The sequence below is a fragment of the Phacochoerus africanus genome, chromosome 8 (genome assembly GCF_016906955.1).
Source record: "Phacochoerus africanus isolate WHEZ1 chromosome 8, ROS_Pafr_v1, whole genome shotgun sequence".
NCBI lineage: Eukaryota > Metazoa > Chordata > Mammalia > Artiodactyla > Suidae > Phacochoerus > Phacochoerus africanus.
Window position 1 is genome coordinate 37,669,634 of NC_062551.1, and position 21,693 is coordinate 37,691,326.

At 41.0% G+C, this 21,693-nt stretch overlaps 1 protein-coding gene across 4 annotated transcripts in view; it reads left to right on the forward strand.

Annotated features, from left to right (window-relative positions):
• Window positions 1–21,693, forward strand: part of MYLK3 (myosin light chain kinase 3) — a 68,589-nt gene that overhangs the window by 34,851 nt on the left and 12,045 nt on the right. For all 4 annotated transcript variants that reach the window (XM_047792541.1, XM_047792542.1, XM_047792540.1 and 1 more), the window contains exons 8-9: window positions 756–897; window positions 10,414–10,484. In XM_047792541.1, coding sequence (XP_047648497.1) covers window positions 756–897; window positions 10,414–10,484 — 213 coding nt within the window. The remainder of the gene's footprint in view (window positions 1–755; window positions 898–10,413; window positions 10,485–21,693) is intronic.

A 21,693-nucleotide genomic window follows, 5' to 3' on the forward strand; every position in this document is an offset into this window, starting at 1 on the left:
CACAATCCCCACCATTTCCAACTACCCATGATGCTGGGGCCAAGGGCTCAGGGGGCATTTGTTATTGTGCTCCTGTTGCTGTTTTCTTTTGGTAGAGCTGAGGAGAGTGAGGCATTTGTCATGTCATTTCTCTATCCAAAGTGAACAAACAAGGAATTCCCACTGTGGCTCAGTGGGTTAAGAACCTGGCTAGGATCCATGAGGATGAGGGTTCGATCCCTGACTTCGCTCAGTGGGTTAAGGATCTGGCATTACCGTGAGCTGTGGTGTGGGTCACAGATGCAGCTTGGATCCTACGTTGCTGTGGCTGTGGTGTAGGCAGCGGCTATAGCTCTGATTCAACCCCTAGCCTGGGAACCCCCATACGCTGCGAATGTGGCCCTAAAAAGACAACAACAACAACAACAACAACAAATTAATAAACAAAATTTTGACTAAGGGCTCTGTGTTCCAAGAAAAATTTTCTCTTACATCTGGTCTGATTTGTCCACTTAGGGTTCTGGCCATGTAGGTACTCATTGGCCTCTGCAGGTCAATGAGTTTACAGTCTTGGCCTGGAGTGAGATGATCCACCCTGCAGACAAGCCCCAATCTCCCATTTGGCCCATCACTTCCTTTCTCTCGCCCACACTCTGACCTGGGAATGGGCCAGAGCAAAGGTCCCCATAAAACCCCAGGCAGTGGTGGCACCCTTGGGCTCACCTGGCGGTAAGAGAAGACCCGTCTTCTGAGAGCCTCTCCCTTTGCCCCGGCAGCGTGGATGGCGGTGAGCTCTTTGACCGGATCACCGAAGAGAAGTACCACCTGACTGAGCTGGATGTGATTCTGTTCACCAAGCAGATCTGCGAGGGTGTGCACTACCTCCATCAGCACTACGTCCTGCACTTGGACCTCAAGGTCAGCTCCCTGGGCACGCGCTGGGTGGGCAGCCAGGTCCCTGAGCCTCTGCGGCTCTCTTACCTTTGAGAGCTCTGTCAATAGACAGCCCTGGGCATTTCCTTGCAGTGCGCTGGCTTAAGGATCTGGTACAGTCACTGCAGCGCCTCTGGTCCCTGCTGTGGCTCGAGTTCAGTTCCTGGCCTGGGCACTTCACATGCCACAGGTTTGGCCAAAAAAGCCCAAACCAAACCAACCAACCAAACAAAAAAACCCAGCCGACCCTGGCTTCCATTCCTGGCTCTGCCATTTCCTAGTATTGGAGGTGAGGTTTTTCTGAGCTTCAGTTCGTCCATCTGTGAAATGTGGAAAATATGTACCTTATTAAGAGTTATTTGAAGATCAAATAACACAATGACTTTTTTCCTTATAAAAATATCTTTAAGATTCGATTAAAAAAAATTAAAATGGAGGAGTTTCCGTTGTGGTACAGCAGAAGTGAATCCAACTGGTATCCAGGAGGATGTGGGTTCGATCCCTGGCCTTGCTCAGTGGGTTAGTGATCCAGCATTGCCGTGAGTTGTGGTGTAGGTCATAGACGAGGCTTAGATCCCATGTTGCTGTGGCTGTGGCATGGGCTGGCAGCTGCAGCTCCGATTTGCCCCTAGCCACAGGTGCAGCCCTAAAAAGCAAAAAAAAAAAAAAAAAAGGAGTTCCCGTCGTGGCGCAGTGGTTAACGAATCCGACTAGGAACCATGAGGTTGCGGGTTCGGTCCCTGCCCTTGCTCAGTGGGTTAACGATCCGGCGTTGCCGTGAGCTCTGGTGTAGGTTGCAGACGCGGCTCGGATCCCGCGTTGCTGTGGCTCTGGCGTAGGCCGGTGGCTACAGCTCTGATTCAACCCCTAGCCTGGGAACCTCCATATGCCGCGGGAGCGGCCCAAGAAATAGCAACAACAACAACAACAACAAAAAAGACAAAAGACAAAAAAAAAAAAGGAAACGTGTGTGGTAGCAAATATAGACAATATAGAAATGTATAAAATGCACACGTGAAAGTTTTTCCCATCTAGTTTCTGTGCTGAGGGGTCTTCTGAATTAGCAATTTGCCATGAAAAGCAAACAGGTACAAAGGGGCTCATCTTGCATCTTGTTTCTAAACTCACCTTTTTTAGTTAACAGTACATTATAGACCTCTCTTCTCATTTTCTTAAAGGGCTATGATATATTCCATTGAATGAATGCATTATACTTTCTTTTGTCCACTTGATAAAAAGTGAGCACAGGGTGGCCATTCTTTTCTTCTTTTTTATACAGAGGTTTGTTTTGGGGATGTCTTTGTTCCATTGATAGGAACAATGTCTGCTTTTATGCCAATATCATACTATTTTGATTAGTACAGCTTTGTAATAGTTTGAAATCAGAAAGTGTGATGCCTCCACTTTTGGTTTTCTTTCTCAGGATTGATTTGGCTTTCAGGGTCTTTTGTGGTTCCATACAAATTTTAGATTGTTTTGTTCTATTTTGTGAAAATTTACATTGGAATTTTGATAATGATTGCCTTAAATCTGTAGATTGCTTTGGGTAGTAAGGACTTTTTTTTTTTTTTTTTTTTGGTCTTTTTGCCATTTATTGGGCTGCTCCCACGGCATATGGAGGTTCCCAGGCTAGGGGTCTAATCGGAGCTGTAGCCACTGGCCTACGCCAAAGCCACAGCAACGCGGGATCCGAGTCGAGTCTGCAACCTACACCACAGCTCACTGCAACGCTGGATCGTTAACCCACTGAGCAAGGGCAGGGATTGAACCTGCAACCTCATGGTTCCTAATCGGATTCGTTAACCACTGCGCCACGACGGGATCTCCAATAAGGACATTTTAATAATATTAATTCTTCCAATCCAAGAGCATGGATTCTCTTTCCATTTATTTATGTCTCCTTTGATTTCTTGCATCATGTCTTATAGTTTTCCTTGTATAGATCTTTCACTAACTTGTTAATTTATCCTTAAGTATTTTATCTTTTTGGATCAATTGTAAATGGGACTATTGATTTCTCTTTAGGGTAGTTTCTTTTTAGTGTATAGAAGTGCAACTGGTTTTTGCATATTGCTTTTATATTCTGACAATCTACTGAATTTGTTCATAAATTCTGTTTTGGTGAAGTCTTTTGGGTTTTTAATATATAATGTCATGTCATCTGAAAATAGTGACAGTTTTACTTCTTTCTTTTTTATTTAGCTGCCCTTTATTTCCTTTTCTTGCCTAATTCCTCTGGCTAGGACTTCCAATACTACGTTGAATAAAAATGGCAAGAGTGGGCATTCTTGTTTTGTTCCTGATCTTAGAGGAAAGACTTGCAGGTTTTCACCATTGACTATGTTATCTATGTGCTTGTCATATATGGTATTTATTTATTTATTTAGTCTTTTTGCCTTTTCTGGGGCTGCTCCCACGGCAAGTGGAGACTCCTAGGCTAGGGGTCTTATCGGAGCTGTAGCTGCCGACCTACACCAGAGCCACAGCAACGTGGGATCTGAGCCTCATCTGCAACCTACACCATAGCTCACAGCAACACCGGATCCTTAACCCACTGAGCAAGGCCAGGGATCAAATCCTCAACCTCATTGTTCTTAGTCGGATTCGTTAACCCCTGCGCCATGACGGGAACTCTAGTCATATATGGTCTTTACTGTGTTAAGGTAATTTCCCTCTAAATGCAGTTTGTTGACAGTTTTTATCATGAAATGGATTTTGAATTTTGTTAAGTGCTTTTTCTGCATGTACTGAGATAATCATATGATTTATATTTTTAATTTGTTAATGTGGTGTTTCACATTGATTGATTCGTATATGTTGAGCCATTTTGCATCCCTATAATAAATACCTTTTGGTCATGGTAATCCTTTTATATATTGTTGAATTTGGTTTGCTAATGTTTTGTCGAGGATTTACAATCTGTATTTATCAAGGACATTGGCCTCTAATTTTCTTTTCCTGTAATAGCCTTGTCTAGTTTTCGTATCAGTGTAATGCTGACCTTAAAACATGACTTTGGAAGTGTTCCCTCCTCTTCTATTTTGTGGGAAGAGTTTGAGAATTGGTACTTATTTTTCTTTATTATTATTATTATTATTATTATTATTATTATTATTATTATTATTATTGTCTTTTTAGGGCCACACCCATGGCGTATGGAGGTTCCCAGGCTAGGGGTCTAATTGGAGCTGTAGCTGCTGGCCTATGCTGGAGTCACAGTGATTCAGGATCCGAGCTGCGTCTGTGACCTACACCACAGCTCATGGCAACACCAGATCCTTAACCCACTGAGCGAGGCCAGGGATTGAACCTGCAACCTCACGGTTCCTAGTCAGATTCGTTAACCACTGAGCCACGACGGGAACTCCTAATTTTTCTTTAAATGATTGGCAAAATTCACCAGTGAAGCCATTTGGTCCTGGACTTTTGTTTATTGGGAGATTTTTGATCACTAGTAATTGGTCAGTACAGATTTTGCATTTCTTCATAATTTAGTCTTGGCATGTTGTATGTTTCTAGAATTTATTATTTTCTTCTAGGTTGTCCAATTTGTTGGCATATAATTTTTCACAATAATCTCTTTTGGTTCTTTGTATTGGAGTAGTATCAGTTGTAACATCTCTTTCGTTTCTAATTTTACTTTTACTCTCTCTCTTTTGGTGAATCTAGCTAAAGTTTTTTCTATTTCTGTTATGTTCATCTTTAAAATTTTTCCCAGTTTTATTGAGATGTAATTGACATATAACATTGTACTTGTTTAAGGTAAACAACATAATTGTTGATGTAGGTATACATGGCAAAATACCACGGGTTTAGTTAGTATATATCACCTCGTGTAGTTACAGTTTCTTTTTCTTGTGATGAGAACTTTCAAGATCTTTCTTAGCAACTTTCATGTATATAATATAATACTCTTAACTATAGTCACCACCCTGTTCATTACATCCTCAGAACTTAATTATTTTATAATACAAAGTTTATACCTTTTGACCACCTTCACCCATTTCCCCAACCCCTTCACCTCTGACAACCACTAATTTGTTCTCTGTTTATATAAGTTGTGGGTTTTTTTTTTTAAAAGAGTCTACTTATAACTGAGATCATATAGTAAGTGTCTTTCTCTGTCTGACTTATCTCACTTAGTATAATGTCCTCGCGGTCCATCCATGTTGTCACAAATGGCAAAATACTCCCCAACAAGATTTGTATATTCAATGCAATCCTACCAAAATCACAGCTGGTTTCTTTTCAGAAATTAATGATAAGATGCTAAAATTCAGACAGAAATTCAAGGGACCCAGAATAGCAAAAACAATCTTGAAAAAGAAGAATGAAGTTGGAAGACTCACATTTCAAAACTTACTACTAAGCTGCAGAAATCAAAACTTAGTGATGTAAGGATAGACAGACAGTTCAATGGGATATGATAGAGAGTCCAGAAATAAACCTTTATATTTGTGGTCAATTAGTTTTGAAAACAGTGCCATGACAATTCAATGAGAGAAAGAATAGTCTTTTCAACGAATGGTTCTGGGACACCATGCTTGATATCCTCATGAAAATTGAACCCCTACTCATTTTATAAAAAAAAATCAACTCAAAATGGATCATAGGCCTAAATATGAGTTAAAACTAAAAAATTCCTAGAGGAAAACATAAGAGTAAGTTATCTATGTCTCAAAAGCACAATGTAGTAAAGTTGGTGAATTGGACGTCACCAAAAATAAAAACCTTTATATTTCAAAGGACACCATCATGAAAATGAAATGACAGCCCACAGAACGGGAGAACATTTTTTTTTTTTTTTTGTCTTTTTGCCATTCCTTTGGCCGCTCCCGCGGCATATGGAGATTCACAGGCTAGGGGTCTAATCGGAGCTGAGCTGCCAGCCTACGCCAGAGCCTCAGCAACGCAGGATCCGAACCGCATCTGCAACCTACACCACAGCTCACGGCAACGCCGGATCGTTAACCCACTGAGCAAGGGCAGGGATCGAACCCGCAACCTCATGGTTCCTAGTCGGATTCGTTAACCACTGCGCCACAACGGGAACTCCGGAACTATCATACATTGTTGATGGGATTGCATCCACTTTAGAAAACAACTTGGTGGTTCCTGTAATATGACACGTAAGAGTTAACATATGACCCAGCAATTTCACTTCTAAATATATACTCAAGAATTGAAAACATAAATCAACACAAAAAACTCATACACAAATGTCCTTAGCAGCATTATGCGTAATAGTCAAAAAGTAGAAACAATACAGATGTTCACTAACTGATGACTAGATAAGCAAAATGTGGCAGTTATATCCATACAATAGAATGGATTAATTCCGTTTACTATTTAGCCTTTAAAAGGAATGAAGTATTTATATATGCAGAAACCTTGAAAACATTATGCCGAGTGGAAGAAGTCAGATGCAAAAGGTCACATATGTATGATTCCATTTATGTGGAATGCGCAAAATAGGCCAATCTACAGATGCAGAAAAAACATTAGTGGTTGCAGGAGTTGTGGGTGAGGGGGGAATGGAGAGCGACTGCAGATGAGTAGGGTTTTTTTGAAGGGTGAAAATGTTCTAAAATTATTAGTGGTGAACTATCTGCTGAAAACCACTGAATTCTACACTTTAAAATGGTGAATTTTCTGATCTCATCATCAATATTTATGTTTATTATTTATGTTTCAATAATGCTTTTCTAAAAATGAATCTTACCTATTTATTTTTACTTTTTTAATGTGGCTATTAGAAAAGTTTTATTTTATTTTTTTATCTTTTTCTAGGGCCGCTCCCGAGGCATGTGGAGGTTCCCAGGCTAGGGGTCTAATCGGAGCTGTAGCCGCTGGTCTACACTACAGCCACAACAACGTGGGGTCCAAGCCACGTCTGCAACCTACGCCACAGCTCATGGCAACGCTGGATCCTTAACCCACTGAGCAAGGTCAGGGATTGAACCCACAACCTCATAGCTCCTAGTCAGACTTGTTAGCCACTGAACCACGACAGGAACTCCTGTTTCTGTTTTATAAATAAGTTCATTTGTATCATTTTTTTTTAGATTCCACATAAAAGTGACATCATATATTTGTCTTTCTCTTTCTGACTTACTTAGTATGATAGTTTCTAGGTCCATCCATGTTGCTGCAAATAGCATTACTTCATTCTTTTTATGGTTGAGTAATATTCCATTTTATGTATATCTTCTTAATCCATTCCTCTGTTGATGGAATTTAAGTTGCTTCCATACCTTGGTTATTGTAAATAGTGCTGCAATGAACATTGGGGTGCACGTATCTTTTTGACATACAGAAGGTTTTTTTACTTTTTGGATTTTTTGGGGGGTGGGGGGCTGCTCCCAGGCCAGGGATTAGTTCCGAGCTGCAGTAGCGACCACAGCTGCAGCTGTGGCAACACTGGATCCTAAACCCACTGTGCCAGCTAGGGGATCAAACCTGCGTCCTAGTGCTCCCAAAACACCGCCAATCCCATTGTGGCACAGCAGGAACTCCTGCATGTATCTTTTTCAATTATGGTTTTCTCTGGATATATGCCCAGGAATGGAATTGCTGGATCATATGGTAGTTCTATATTTAGTTTTTTGAGGAAGCTTCATAGTGTTTCCCATAGTGGTTGCACTAATTTATATTCTCACCAAAGTATAGGAGGGTTCCCTTTTCTCCACACACTCTCCAGCGTTTATTGTTTGCAGAATTTTGATGATAGCCATTCTGATTACTGTGAAGTGATGCTTGTTGTAGTTTTGATTTGTGTTTCTCTAGTAGCGATGTTGAGCATATTTTTATGTCCTTTTTGGTCATCTGTATGTCTTCTTTGGAGAAATATCTATTTATGTCTTCTGCCCATTTTTTGGTTGGGTTCTTTGTTTTTTTGATATTGAGTTACATGAAGTGTTTGTATGTTTTGGAGATTAACCCCTTGTCTGTCACTTCATTTGCAAATATTTTCTCCTATTCTGTGGGTTGTCTTTTTGTTTTATTTATGGTTTCCTTTGCTGTGCAAAAGCTTTTGCATTTAATTAGGTCCCATTTGTTTATTTTTGTTTTGATTTCCATTATTCTAGGAGGTAGATCTGAGAAGATATCGCTGTGGTTTATGTCAGAGAGTGTTTTCCTCTGAGAGTTTTATTATAGTATCTGGTCTTATATTTAGGTCTTTAATCCATCTCGAGTTTGTGTATGATGTTATAGAGTGTTCTAATTTCCTTATTTTACATGTAGTTGTCCAATTTTCCCAGACCACCTTTTTTTGTGTGTGTGTGTGTCATTTTGTCTTTTAGGGCCACACCAGTGGCATATGGAGGTTCCCAGGCTAGGGGTCAAATAGGAGCCATAGCTGCTGGCCTATGCCAGAGCCACAGCAACTCGGGATCTGAGCTGCATCTGCAACCTACACCACAGCTCATGGCAATGCCAGATCCTTAACCCACTGAGTGAGGCCGGGATCGAACCCACATCCTCATGGATGCTAGTCTGGTTCATTAACCACTGAGCCATGACAGGAACTCCTCCCAGCACCACTTATTGAAGAGACTTTTCTCCATTGTATATTCCTGCTTCCTTTGTTGTAGATTAGTTGACTATAGGTGCCTGGGTTTAATTCTGGGCTTTCTATTTTATTCCATTGATCTATATTTCTGTTTTTGTGCCAGTACCATACTGTTTTGATGACTGTGGCTTTGTAATATGGTTTGAGGTCAAGGAGCCTGATTCCTCTAGCTCCATTTTCTTTCTCAGGATTACTTTGGCTATTTGGGGGTCTTTGTATTTCCATACGAATTTAAACAATATTGTTCTATTTCTGTGAAAAATGACATTGGTAATTTAATAGAGATTGCATTGAATCTGTAGATTTCTTTGTGTAGTATAGTCATTTTGGCAATATTGAATCTTCCAATCCAAGAGTATGGTGTCCTCTTCTATTTCTTTCATCAACACCTTATAATTTCAGAGTGCAGGACTTTTGCCTTCTTAGGTAGGTTTATTCCCAGATATTTTATTCTTTTTGATGTGATGGCCAGTGGGATGGTTTCCTTATTTTCTCTTTCTGATCTTTCACTGTTAGTGTATAGAAATTCAAGAGATTTCTGTATTAATTTTGAATCCTACAACTTTACCAAATTCATTGATGAGCTCTAACAGTTTTCTTGTAGTGTTTTCTATGTATAGTACCATGTTGTTTGCAAACAGTAACAGTTTTCCAACTTCTTTTTCAATTTGGATTCCTTTTATTTCTTTTTTTTCTCTTCTAGAAACTTCTTCTTTGGCTAGGACTTCCAAAACTATGTTGAATAGTTGAATAATGTTGGCGAGAGTGGACATCCTTGCTTGTTCCCAATCTTAGAGGAAATGCTTTCAGCTTTTCACTATTGAGTATGATCTTGTGGTGGGTTTGTTGTATGTGGCCTTTACTATGTTGAAGTAGGTTTCCTCTATCCCCATTTCCTGGAGGGTTTTTATAAATGGGTGTTGGATTTTGTCAAAAGCTTTTTCTGCATCTGTTGAAATGGTCATATGGGTTTTGTTTTTCAATTTGTTAATGTTGTGTAAGTTGTAAAATTTTTAATGCAACATTATGTCATTTGATCCTCACACCCACCCAAGAGGAAGGCAGGATTATTCCCATTTTACAGATGGAGGCATTGAGATTTCAGGCATAGGAAAATAGTCATTTAAGCCTGCAGATGCCCCTAATGGACCTCTGGATCTCAGGCACTGGCCTTGGGTTTCCAAGACCTTTGTACCATAAGCCCTCCATCTGCCCTCAGCCCCTACCCCCACCCAACCAAATTGGTTTGGCACAAGCAACAAGAATCATTCCAATCTCCCAGGGCCTCTGAGCTGATTTGAAAGACTTAAGAGAAGTGAGTCAAGACTAACACCTCTATCCCATGGGTCACAACTGTTACCACAAAATAGCAGGTTGACATTTAGCAGCTCTGATCTCCTTGACCAAAGTACTGAGGGTTTGGTCCCACCACTGAGATTCTGACATAATTGGTCAGGGTTGGGGTCTGGGAATTGGGACTTTTGAGGGCTCCCCTGATATCTAGTATGCATCCAGGGTTTGGAACCATCACCCCAAGCCAAGAGTCTCAAACAAGTGGCTTATAGACCAAATCTGTATCCCAGGTGTGTCATGTTTGACTTCCACCCATCATGAATGCACATTTAAATTGGATTTAATTGTCAATATTTAAAAGCATGGAATTTTTACTTAAACCTGGATTTCTGGCTTCTCCTGAGGACTGAGGAAGACGGGTGACTGGGCCTGCATTCCTATGTGGTGGGTAGCAGCTGGTGCTGAGCAGTGGCTGCCCATTGACACAGGGCAGGAGCGCTCCAGTTCCCCATGACCACCACACCTGGAGGGCTTTCTCTTGGAGGCTGGGAAACAGGCCTACTGACAAATAACCATGGGAGCTCAGACCTTCTTAGCTATTAATTGAGCTAAACAACCTTCTTTTTCTTTCCTAGCCGGAGAACATACTGTGTGTCAATCAGACAGGTCACCAAATTAAGATCATTGACTTCGGGCTGGCCAGAAGGTAAGGGAGACATGTTTTGGCACTTTGACAGAACTCTTTGGGGCCTCTTGGTGGCTCTCTTGGACATGGTTACCCACAGCTTAGTCAATTTTTGAGTTTTGGGACTGACATGAGGACGCTCTCTCACTGAAAGGCTGGTGGCCTTCACCAAGACCGGGTCAACTGGCCTCGTTACTATGGCACAGGGTGGCTTTGTGCTGCAGGCTCTGCTTCTCCTTAAAGGGCTGTAGGATTCATGATTCTTCGAACCACTGGTATGAGCAGAGAGAAGAGTGATGGTTAAAGGAGGGAGGCAGGGGACTGGGCATCTCATTCTATTCATTTCCCAGGCCTCCTGGGGCCAGGATATACTGAGCTCTGTGATGCATCCATCATTAACTCGTCCCCCATAAAATGACTAGGTTAAATATCTGATGGTCTTTTTCCACAAAGAAGAAGTGCGTATGTGGCAGTCTAGGGTTCCATAGGTTTGGGGTTTGGGGTGCTCAGGACTGGGTTAGATCTTGGTAAAATGGTGACCTAAGGCAGTGCCTACTGATATGGGCAGTTAGGAAGTTTAAATGAAATAATACATCAACAGTGCAGACGCATCCTATGAGCATTTCAGTGCCTAAAGTAAACATAATACATAGTTTTTAAAACATCCTTAAGTCCCTGAAAATGCCTAAAGCCTAGTGAAGTATAGATATTTCTACTGTTGGATCCTGTCCTGCCTCATGTGTGATGACTACCACGCCCCTGCAGGACTCTTGCCCGAAGTGTGCGTACCCACTGGTGTGGGTGCTGAGCAGTGGCTGCAGCAGGCCCTTGGCACTGGGGAGGGCAGCCACAGTCTAGAAAGATGGCAGTAAATATCTGCCCATCCTCTGGGGTTCTTCCAGAATTCTATCTTTGGAAGAACCAAGAACGTTTCTCTGAGAATCGCATATTTTCTAGGTAGGCTTTGACACCGTAACTGAATCTGCACATCTTGAAATTTTCTTACGCTGATGGTCTTTTTCCACAAAGAAGTTGTTATTGTTATTTTTTTTTCATTTTTTAAAAGTTTTATTAAAGTGTAGCTGATTTACAATGTTGTGATCGTTTCTGCTGTCTAACAAAGTGATTTAGTTATACATTTACCCACATCCATTCTTTTTCAGATTCTTTTCCCATCTAGATGTTCACAGAATATTGGGTAGAGTTCCTGTGCTATATAGCAGGTTCCCATCAGCCAATCATTCCGTATGCCACAGTGTGCATATGTAATCCTAACCCCAGTACCTGCCTCCACCCCACATGTCCCCTTCAGTAGCTGTAAGTTTGTTTTCTTTTTGGCTCCTTTTAGGGCCACACCCATGGCACATGGAGGTTCCCAGGCTTGAGGTCAAATCAGAGCTGTAGCTGCCAGCCTATGCCACAGCCATATAGCAGTGCGGGATCCAAGTCGCATCTGTGACCTGCAACACAGCTCATGGCAACGCCGGGTCCTTAACCCACTGAGCAGGGCTAGGGATTGAACCTGAGTCCTCATGGATCCTAGTTGGGTTTGTTACCACTGAGCCACAACAGGAACCTTCCCCCTAAGTTTGTTTTGAAAGTCTGCCTCTGTTTCTGTTTTTCAAATGAGTTTATTTGTATCCTTTTTTAAGATTCCACCAAGTGATATCATATGTTATTGTCACTTTATGAGCCTTGCAGCGTCTTTCACTTCACCCACAAGGGGAAGAAAGAAGAACGTTATCCCCATGGCAGCGGCTTGCCTCTGGTGTCAGCATCTGCTCCCAGAGGTGGCATTTAAAACCGCAATGGAGGAGTTCTGCCTGTGGCTCAGTGGTTAAGGAACCTGACTAGTATCCATGAAGATGTGAGTTTGATCCCTGTCCTTGCTCAGTGAGTTAAAGATCTGGCATTGCTGTGAGCTATGGTGTAGGTGGCTTAGATCCCACGTTGCTGTGGCTGTGGTGTAGGCCAGCAGCTACAGCTCTAATTCAACCCCTAGCCTCAGAAACTCCATATGCCATGGGTATAACCCTAAAAACATCAAAAGACAAAACAAACAAACAAACAAAAACCCCAAACCACAATAGTGGTCTTCTTAGGTCATTTCTCCACTGGTTGACGTGGTAAATATTACTCTTTGCAGGTGTGAAAGGTGCCTTTTCAGTGTCCCACAGGACAGATGGGAGGCCAAGTATGGTGTCACTAGAGTAATGACAAAGGGAAGTTCATATCATCGCGCTGTGCTTTCAGGATCCCTAAACAACACCACATCCCCCAACCCAAATGCTTAAAAATCACATTCAATCCAGGATGCAAAAGCATTGCTTAATATTTTTCCAAATAATAAATATATAAAATTAGGATGCACTCTATTCGCTTACATGGCTTATACACTAGGGCCGTGTTTCTCAACCTATTTTTCATGCCACTGCCTGCACCAAAGAGCCTTTTTAACCATTTCTTTCCTAATCATCAGGCCCCCTCCTCAAAAAATGTCCTGTGGGAGTTCCTGTTGTGGCGCAGTGGTTAACGAATCCAACTAGGAACCATGAGTTTGTGGGTTCGATCCCTGGCCTTGCTCAGTGGGTTAACGATCTGGCGTTGCCATGAGCTGTGGTGTAGGTTGCAGACGTGGCTCGGATCCGGCATTGCTGTGGCTCTGGTGTAGGCCAGTGGCTACAGCTCCGATTGGACCCCTAGCCTGGGAACCTGCCATGGGAGCGGCCCAAGAAATAGCAAAAAAGACAAAAAAAAAAAAAAAAGTCCTGTGTATCTGTTTATGTACTTGGCCCTTTGGAGAGTCACAGGCCATTGCAATAGCTAAGAACTTTTTGCCCTCCCCCCAAGAGCCAATATTCCCTCACTGTGGGACAGTATCCTCTCCACTGAGAACGTACACACTGCTGTATGCAGGACCCTCCCCGAGGTCAGAGGACCAATTGTCAAACGAGGATTTACAGTGACACGTCATGAACTCAGAGCAAGAACCGCCTGAGGCTCCTGGAATCTGGGAAATCTTTTCTGAGCTGCCAGAAGAGATGAATGGACAGGGTTTTGTTGCCCGCAGGCAGTACCATGCTGGTAAATATTTAACAACGGGGTGCAGCTAGGGTGTGAGAGGAGGTGAGGGGGATTGTAACCTTTGCTAACCTTGGCTGATTTTAAGCTACAACATGAAGTCACTGAATGCAGATTTGGGAGGAGATGCAATTGGCTTTTGTGCACCCAGGAGAACCAGCTCTGTCACAGCTCTGCAGCGAGGGGGCGCTGGAAGGTCAGTGTGAGTTACGGGCTGAGAATAGGATGTGCTGCCTGTGAGCAGGCTGGCCTGGGGGAGGAAGATACAGTAGAAGATGAAGGACAATGGGGAGTCCTGAGTAGGGTGGCTCAGGGGTTGAAATGTTATTCTACAGGCTGTTGAGTCTCAGCTAGTGGAGAGGTGAAAATATCCGTAGGCCAATTTACCGAAAATAAGTCAAGTATCTTGGGAGTTCCCATTGTGGCTCAGTGGTAATGAACCTGACTAGTATCCATGAGGACACGGGTTCAAGCTCTGGCCTCACTCAGTGGGTTAAAGGATCTGGCATTGCTGTGAGCAGTCGGGGGTCGCGGGCGCAGCTTGGATTCCCTGGTTGCTGTGACTGTGGTGTAGGCCAGCACTACAGCTCTGATTTGACCTCTAGCCTGGGAATTTCCATATGCCACAGGTGCAGCCCTAAAAAGACAAAAATAAATAATTAAATAAAAGGCTATTACTCAGCCATAAAAAAGAATGAAATAATGCCATTTGCAGCAACATGGACCCAGGGATTATCATACTAAATGAAGTAAGTCAGAGAAAGACAAATATCATAGGAAATCGGTAATATGTGGAATCTAATGAAAATGGTACAAAAGAATTTATTCACAAAATAGGAACAGACTCAAAGATATCAGAACCAAACTTAGGGTTAACCAAAGGGGAAACGTTGAGGGGCGGGCTAAATTAGGAGGTTGGGATTAACACATATACACTACTGTACATTAAATAGGTAAGTAACAAGGACCTACTGCATGGCAGAGGGAAATCTACTCAGTCCTGTGTAATAACCTAGATAGGAAAAGAGTCTGAAAAGGAATGGATATATGTATTTGTATAACTGATTCACTTTGCTGTAACCTGAAACTAACACAACATTGTAAGTCAACTTACAATTTTTTAATTTTTTTAATAAAATTAAAAAAAATGTATCCCCCAACTGTCAGACAAACTTGCTAATCTGGTCAAGGGCATTAATACCAACGATTTTGCCAGTGGGACTAGAGGTAGAGGTCAAGTTCAAGAAAAAAAAGATTTTTCATTAAAAAATGTTATTAAAGTGTAGTTGATAAGTTCAAGAAAAGTAACACAGGGGACCACATTCAAGAGAAAGCCGCACATGAAAAACTGCTGGGCACTGGAGAAGTGCAGGTGTCAGAAAGCATGGTACTCAGGAAACTGTACTGGGTGGAGCTGGGCTGACGGATTCTCAGGGTCCAGACTTGAGATGAAAGGAAAATGTCAAAAAAAAAAAAAACAAAAAAATACAAAAAAACAAAACCATCCTCAGAAGTCTGGCAGACTTCTCCCTGAACAAAAAGATCACTTGGCAAATTTGGCCTGCTTCCTGAGAAGTGTGTCCTTCTCAGAGAAAAGACCTGTCAAGGAATGTGCAGGCTGAGAGGGTGTATTTTATGCTCCAGAGTAACTGAATGTAGAGAGGGAGGAAATGAATTTTCCTCATAACACAAACGCTAGAAAGTACGGTTGTACTTCTGGGTGGGACTATGAGAAAGTGCTGAGATTGTCAGTGAAGATATGGCCTCCAGTCCAGTAGGGGCCATACACATCCTCAGAGGCTCTGACATCCAGCGAGAGGGACGAGTGTTACCCAAGGCTAGAAGGTGAGAGCCATCAGTGGGTCTAAGTAGGGATATGACAGGAGGTTGAGGAGGGAGACAGGATGGGAAATATCCTGTTGAAGCTTGGTCTCCAGAATGTTGGGTTCAGGGATGGGCCTCCTGACTCTAGTTTTCACATTGGAATCCAAGACCACGTCATCTGATGCTTTGGCAGGGCTAAGAGGTGCCTACCCCACACTCGATGAGACTGCAGCCTCCTTGTGACCTTATGATCACAGAGGGCCTTCCACTAGGAGTCTTGAGAAGGGGTCTTGGTGGATATTTAGACATAGCTTTGGGGAGGATAGATCTGTTAACTGTTGTTCACAGTGCTGTTGTAATAACAAATCACCCCCAAAAGCAGTGATTCTTAAACTTTTTTCTTTATTATAGTTGATTTACATTGTTCTGGATGTTTTGCTGTACAGCAAAGTGACCTAATCATACATCTATACACACTCTCTTTTTCGTATTATCTCTCATCATGTTCCGTCACAAGTGATTGGACATAATTCCTGTGCCATACAGCAGGGCCTCATCCTCTATCCATTCTAAATGTAACAGATTGCATATGCTAACCCCGAACTCCTAGTCTATCCTACTCCCCTACCTCCCCCTTGGCAACCACAAGTCTGCTCTCCATGTCTGTGAGTCTGCTTCTGCTCTGTAGATAGGTTCATCTGTGCCATGCTTTGGACTCCACATATAAGTGATGTCATGTGGTATCTGCCTTGTTCTGACTTAAATCACTTAGTATGAGAATCTCTAGTTCTATCCATGTTGCTGGAAAGGTCATTATTTTATTCTTTCTTATGGCTGAGTAGTATTCCATGATGTATATGTACATCTTCTTAATCCATTCATCTGTTGATGGACATTTAGGTTGTTTCCATGCCTTGGCTATTGTGAATAGTGCTCTTATGAACATAGGAGTGCGTGTATCTTTTTCAAGGAAAGTTTTGTGCAGACATATGCCCAGGAATGGTATTCCTGGATCATATGGTAGTTCTGTATTTACTTTTCTAAGTAACCTTCATACTGTTTTCCACAGGGGTTGTACCTAGTCGCATTCCCACCAACAGTGCGGGAGGGTTCCCTTTGTTCCACACCCTCTCCAGCATTTGTTATTTGCAGACTTACTAATGATAGCTATTCTGACCAGTGTGACATGGGACCTCTTTGCAGTTCTGATTTGCATTTCTCTAATGATTAGCGATGTTGAATATTTTTTCATGTGCCTGTTGGCCATCCATATGTCTTCTTTGGAGAAATGTCTATTTAGGTCTCTGACTATTTTTCAGTTAGGTTGTTTGTGTTTTGGCTGTTGAGTTGTATAACTTATTCATATATTTTGGAGATTAAGCCTTTGTTGGTAGTATCATTTGCAACTATTTCCTCCATAAGTTGTCTTCATTTTTTTTTAATGGTTTCCTTTGCTGTGCAAAACCTTGTAAGTGTGTTTAGTCCCATTGGTTTATTTTTGTTTTTATTTCTATTGCCTTGGGCAACTAACCTAAGAAAACATTTGTACAGTTGATGTCAGAGAATGTTTTGACTATGTTCTAGGAGTTTTATGGTGTCTTGTTTTATGTTTAAATCTTTAAGACATTTTGAGTTTATTTTTGTGCATGGTGTGAGGATGTTTTCTAGTTTCATTGATTGACATGCAACTGTCCAGTTTTCCCAGTACCACTTGCTGAAGATACTTTTTTTTTTCATATTTTATATATTTGTCTCCTTTGTCAAGATTAATTGACTGTAGAGGTCTGGGTTTATTTCTGAACTTTCTACTCAATTTCATTGGTCTGAATGTCTGTTTTTGTACCAGTACCACACTGTCTTAATTACTGTAGCTTTGTAATATTGTCTGAAATCTGGGGGAGTTATACTTCTTGCTTTATTTTTTTTCCCTCAGGATTGCTTTGGCAATTCTTGGTCTTTTATGGTTCTGTATAAATTTTTGGATTGTTTGTTCTCTTTCTTTGAAAAATGTCATAGGTAATCTGATAGGGATCACATTAAATCTGTAGATTGCTTTGGGAAGAATGGCCATTTTAACAATATTAATTCTTCCAATCCAGGAACATGGGATTTCTTTCCATTTCTTTGAATCCTCCTTACTTTCCTTGATTAATGTTTTACAGTTCTCAGCATATAAGTCTTTGACCTCCTTGGTCAGGCTTATTTCTAGGTATTTAATTTTTTGGGTGTGATTTTTAAAGTTTTTTTTTTTGTCTTTTTGCCATTTCTTGGGCCGCTCTCATGGCATATGGAGGTTCCCAGGCTAGGGGTCAAATTGGAGCTGTAGCCACTGGCCTACACCAGAGACACAGCAACGTGGGATCTGAGCCACATCTGTGACCTACACCACAGCTCACAGCAGTGCCGGATCCTTAACCCACTGAGCAAGGCCAGCGATCTAACCCACAACCTCATGGTTCCTAGTCAGATTTGTTAACCACTGTGCCATGATGGGACCTCCTTAAAAGATATTTTTTAATGTTCCTTTTCTAATAGTTTATCATTGTATACAGAAATGAAACCGATTTCCAAATGTTAATCTTGTATCCTGCTACTTTGCTGAATACATTGATCAATTCAAGTAGTTTTTGTGCAGAATCCTTAGGGTTTTCTACATATAGTATCATATATTCTGCATATAGTATCATATATTCTGCATATAGTGACAATCTTACCTCTTATCTTTCAATTTGGATACCTTCAATGTCTTTTGTTTGATTACTGGGGCTAGGACTTCCAACACTATGTTGAATAAAAGTGGTGAGATTGGACATCCTTGTCTTGTTCCAGATTTTAGCAGGAAGGCTTTCAGTTTTTCTCCATTGAGTATAATTTTGGCTTTGGGCTTGTTAAAAATGGCTTTTATTATGATAAGATATATTCCCTCTATACCCACTTTGGTAGGAGTTTTTATCATGAATGGATGTTGGATTTTGTCAAATGCTTTTTCTGAATTTATTGAGATGATCATGTAGTTTTTGACTTTTCTTTTGTTAAAGTGGTGTATTACATTGATTGATTTGTGTATGTTGAACCATCCCTATGGACTTGGGATGAATCCCACTTGGTCATGGTATATGATCTTTTTTACATGTTTTTGTATTTGGTTGGCCAATTTTTTTTTTCTTTTTTAGGGCTGCACCCATGGCATATGGAGGTTCCCAGGCTAGGGGTTGAATTGGAGCCACAGCTGCCTGCCTACACCATAGCCGCAGCAACGTGGGATCTGAACCCCATCTGCAACCTACACCATATCTCATGGCAAAGCCAGATCCTTAACCCACTGAGCAAGGCCAGGGATCGAACCTGCAACCTCACCGTTACTAGTCAGATTCATTTCCTCTGTGCCACAACAGGAGCTCCTTGGTTGGCTAAAATTTTGTTGAGAATTTTTGTGTCTATATTCATTAAAGATATTGGCCTATAATTTTCTTTTTTAGTAGTGTCTGTGTCTGGGTTTGGTATTTGGGTAATGGTGGCTTCATAGAATGTCTTTGGGAGTGTTCATTCTTCCTCACTCTTTTAGAAAAGTTTAAGAGGAATTGGTATAAATTCTTCTCTCTATGTTTGGCAGAATCCACATGTGAAGCCATCTGGTCCTGGACTTTTGTTTGTAGGGAGTATTTTAATTACACATTCAATTTCATTTCTAGTTATGGGTCTGTTTAGATGATCTGTTTCTTCTTGATTCAGTTTTGGCAGGCTGTAAGTTTCTAGAAAATTGTCCATTCTTTTAGGTGCCAAATTTGTTGGCATATAATTGTTCATATTATCTCTTAATTTTTTTTTTGTATTTCTGCAGTATCTGTTGAGATTTCTCCTTTTTCATTTCTTTTCTTTTTCTTTCTTTCTTTTTTTTTTTTGTCATACCCATGGCATTTGGAGGTTCCCAGGCTAGGGGTCTAATCGGAGCTGTGGTCACTGACCTACACCAGAGCCATAGTAACCCAGGATCCGAGCCACGTCTCATGGCAATGCCAGATCCTTAATCCCTGAGCAAGCCCAGGGATTGAACCCACAACCTGATCGTTCCTAGTTGGATTCGTTTATCACTGGGCCAGGACAGGAACTCCTCTTTTTTCATTTCTTATTTTGCTTATTGGATTCTCTCTCTCTTGTTCTTGGGGAGTCTGACCAGAGCTTTGTCATATTTGTTTACCCTTTCAAAGAACTAGCTCTTGGTTTTATTGATTTTTTTTCTCTGTGTTTTTTTTAATCTGTATTTCATTGATTTCCTCTTTGATCTTTATGATTTCCTTCTTTCTGCTAACTTTAGATTTTGTTTGTTCTTCTTTTTCTAATCCTTTTAGGTGATAGGTTAATTTTTGATTTGGGATTTTTCTTCTTTTATTGAGGAAGGCCTATATTGCTATGAACTCTCCTCTAAGAACTGTTTTTGTGGCATTGCATAGATTTTGAATAGTTGTGTTTTCATTGTTGTTTGTCTAGAGGTTTTTTTTTTTGGTCTTTTTAGGGATGCACCCATGGCATATGGAGGTTCCCAGGCTAGGGTCTAATCAGAGCTGTAACTGCCTGCCTATGCCACAGCCACAGCAATGCTGGATCCAAGCTGCATCTGTAACTTACACCACAGCTCATGGCAATGCCAGATCCTTGACCCACTGAGCAAGGCCAGGAATCAAACACACAACCTCATGGTTCCTAGTTGGATTCATTTCTGCTGCACCATGAGGGGAACTCTTTGAGGTATTTTTAAATTTCCCTTTTGATGTCTCCATTGACCCACTGTTTTTTTTAGTAGCATGTTCTTTAATCCACATAGTCAGTTTTTTCACATTTTCCCCCTGTGGTTGATTTCTATTTTCATGGCATTGTGGTCAGAGAAGATGCTTAAAGTAATCTCTATACTCTTAAATTTGTTGAGGTTAGTCTTGTGCTCCAGAGTCAATCCTAGTCAATCCTGGTCAATCCTAGAGAATGTTCCATGTGTGCTTGAAAATAATGTATATTCTGATTTTTTGGATTTAATATCCTGAATATATCAATTAAGTCTAACTGTTCTATTGTTCATTTAAGATCTCTGTTGCCTTATTGATTTTCTGTCCAAAAGTTCTGTCCACTGAGGTGAATGGGGTGTTAAAGTCTCCTACTATTATTGTATTCCCATTTACATTTAAATGACAGGAAAGTTGGAGTTGCAATACTCATATCCATCCATCCCCTCACTTTCTTTTTTTAATTTTATTATTTTTTAATTTTCCCACTGTACAGCAAGGGGATCAAGTTATCCTTACATGTATACATTACAATTACATTTTTTCCCCACCCTTTGTTCTGTTGCAACATGAGTATCTAGACAAAGTTCTCAATGCTACTCAGCAGGATCTCCTTGTACATCTATTCTAAGTTGTGTCTGATAAGCCCAAGCTCCCGATCCCTCCCACTCCCTCCCCCTCCCATCAGGCAGCCACAAGTCTCTTCTCCAAGTCCATGATTTTCTTTTCTGAGGAGATGTTCATTTGTGCTGGATATTAGATTCCAGTTATAAGTGATATCATATGGTATTTGTCTTTGTCTTTCTGGCTCATTTCACTCAGTATGAGAGTCTCTAGTTCCATCCATGTTGCTGCAAATGGCATTATGTCATTCTTTTTTATGGCTGAGTAGTATTCCATTGTGTATATATACCACTTCTTCCGAATCCAATCATCTGTTGATGGACATTTGGGTTGTTTCCATGTCCTGGCTATTGTGAATAGGGCTACAATGAACATGCGGGTGCATGTGTCTCTTTTAAGTAGTTTTGTCCGGATAGATGCTTAAGAGTGGGATTGCGGGGTCATATGGAAGTTCTATGTATAGATTTCTAAGGTATCTCCAAACTGTTCTCCATAGTGGCTGTACCAGTTTACATTCCCACCAACAGTGCAGGAGGGTTCCCTTTTCTCCACAGCCCCTCCAGCACTTGTTATTTGTGGACTTATTAATGATGGCCATTCTGACTGGTGCCTCACTTTCAATTTATATATCCTTTGCCCTAAGGTAAGTCTCTGGTATGCAGCATATTGTAGGCTCCTTTTTTTTTTTTTTTTTTTAAATCCAGTCTGCCACTCTAGGTCTTTTAATTGGAGCAGTCAACCCATTGACATTTAAGATAATGATTGATAAATATGTATTTAATGCCATTTTAAACCTTCTTTTCCAGTTGATTCTTTATTTCTCCTTTGTTCCTTTCTTTTTTTGGTTGGAAAATTTCCTTTTATTTTATGCTTGTGTCCTCTTCTTTTTAGTTTTTGTGAGTGTATTGTTTGGATTGCCCTGTTTT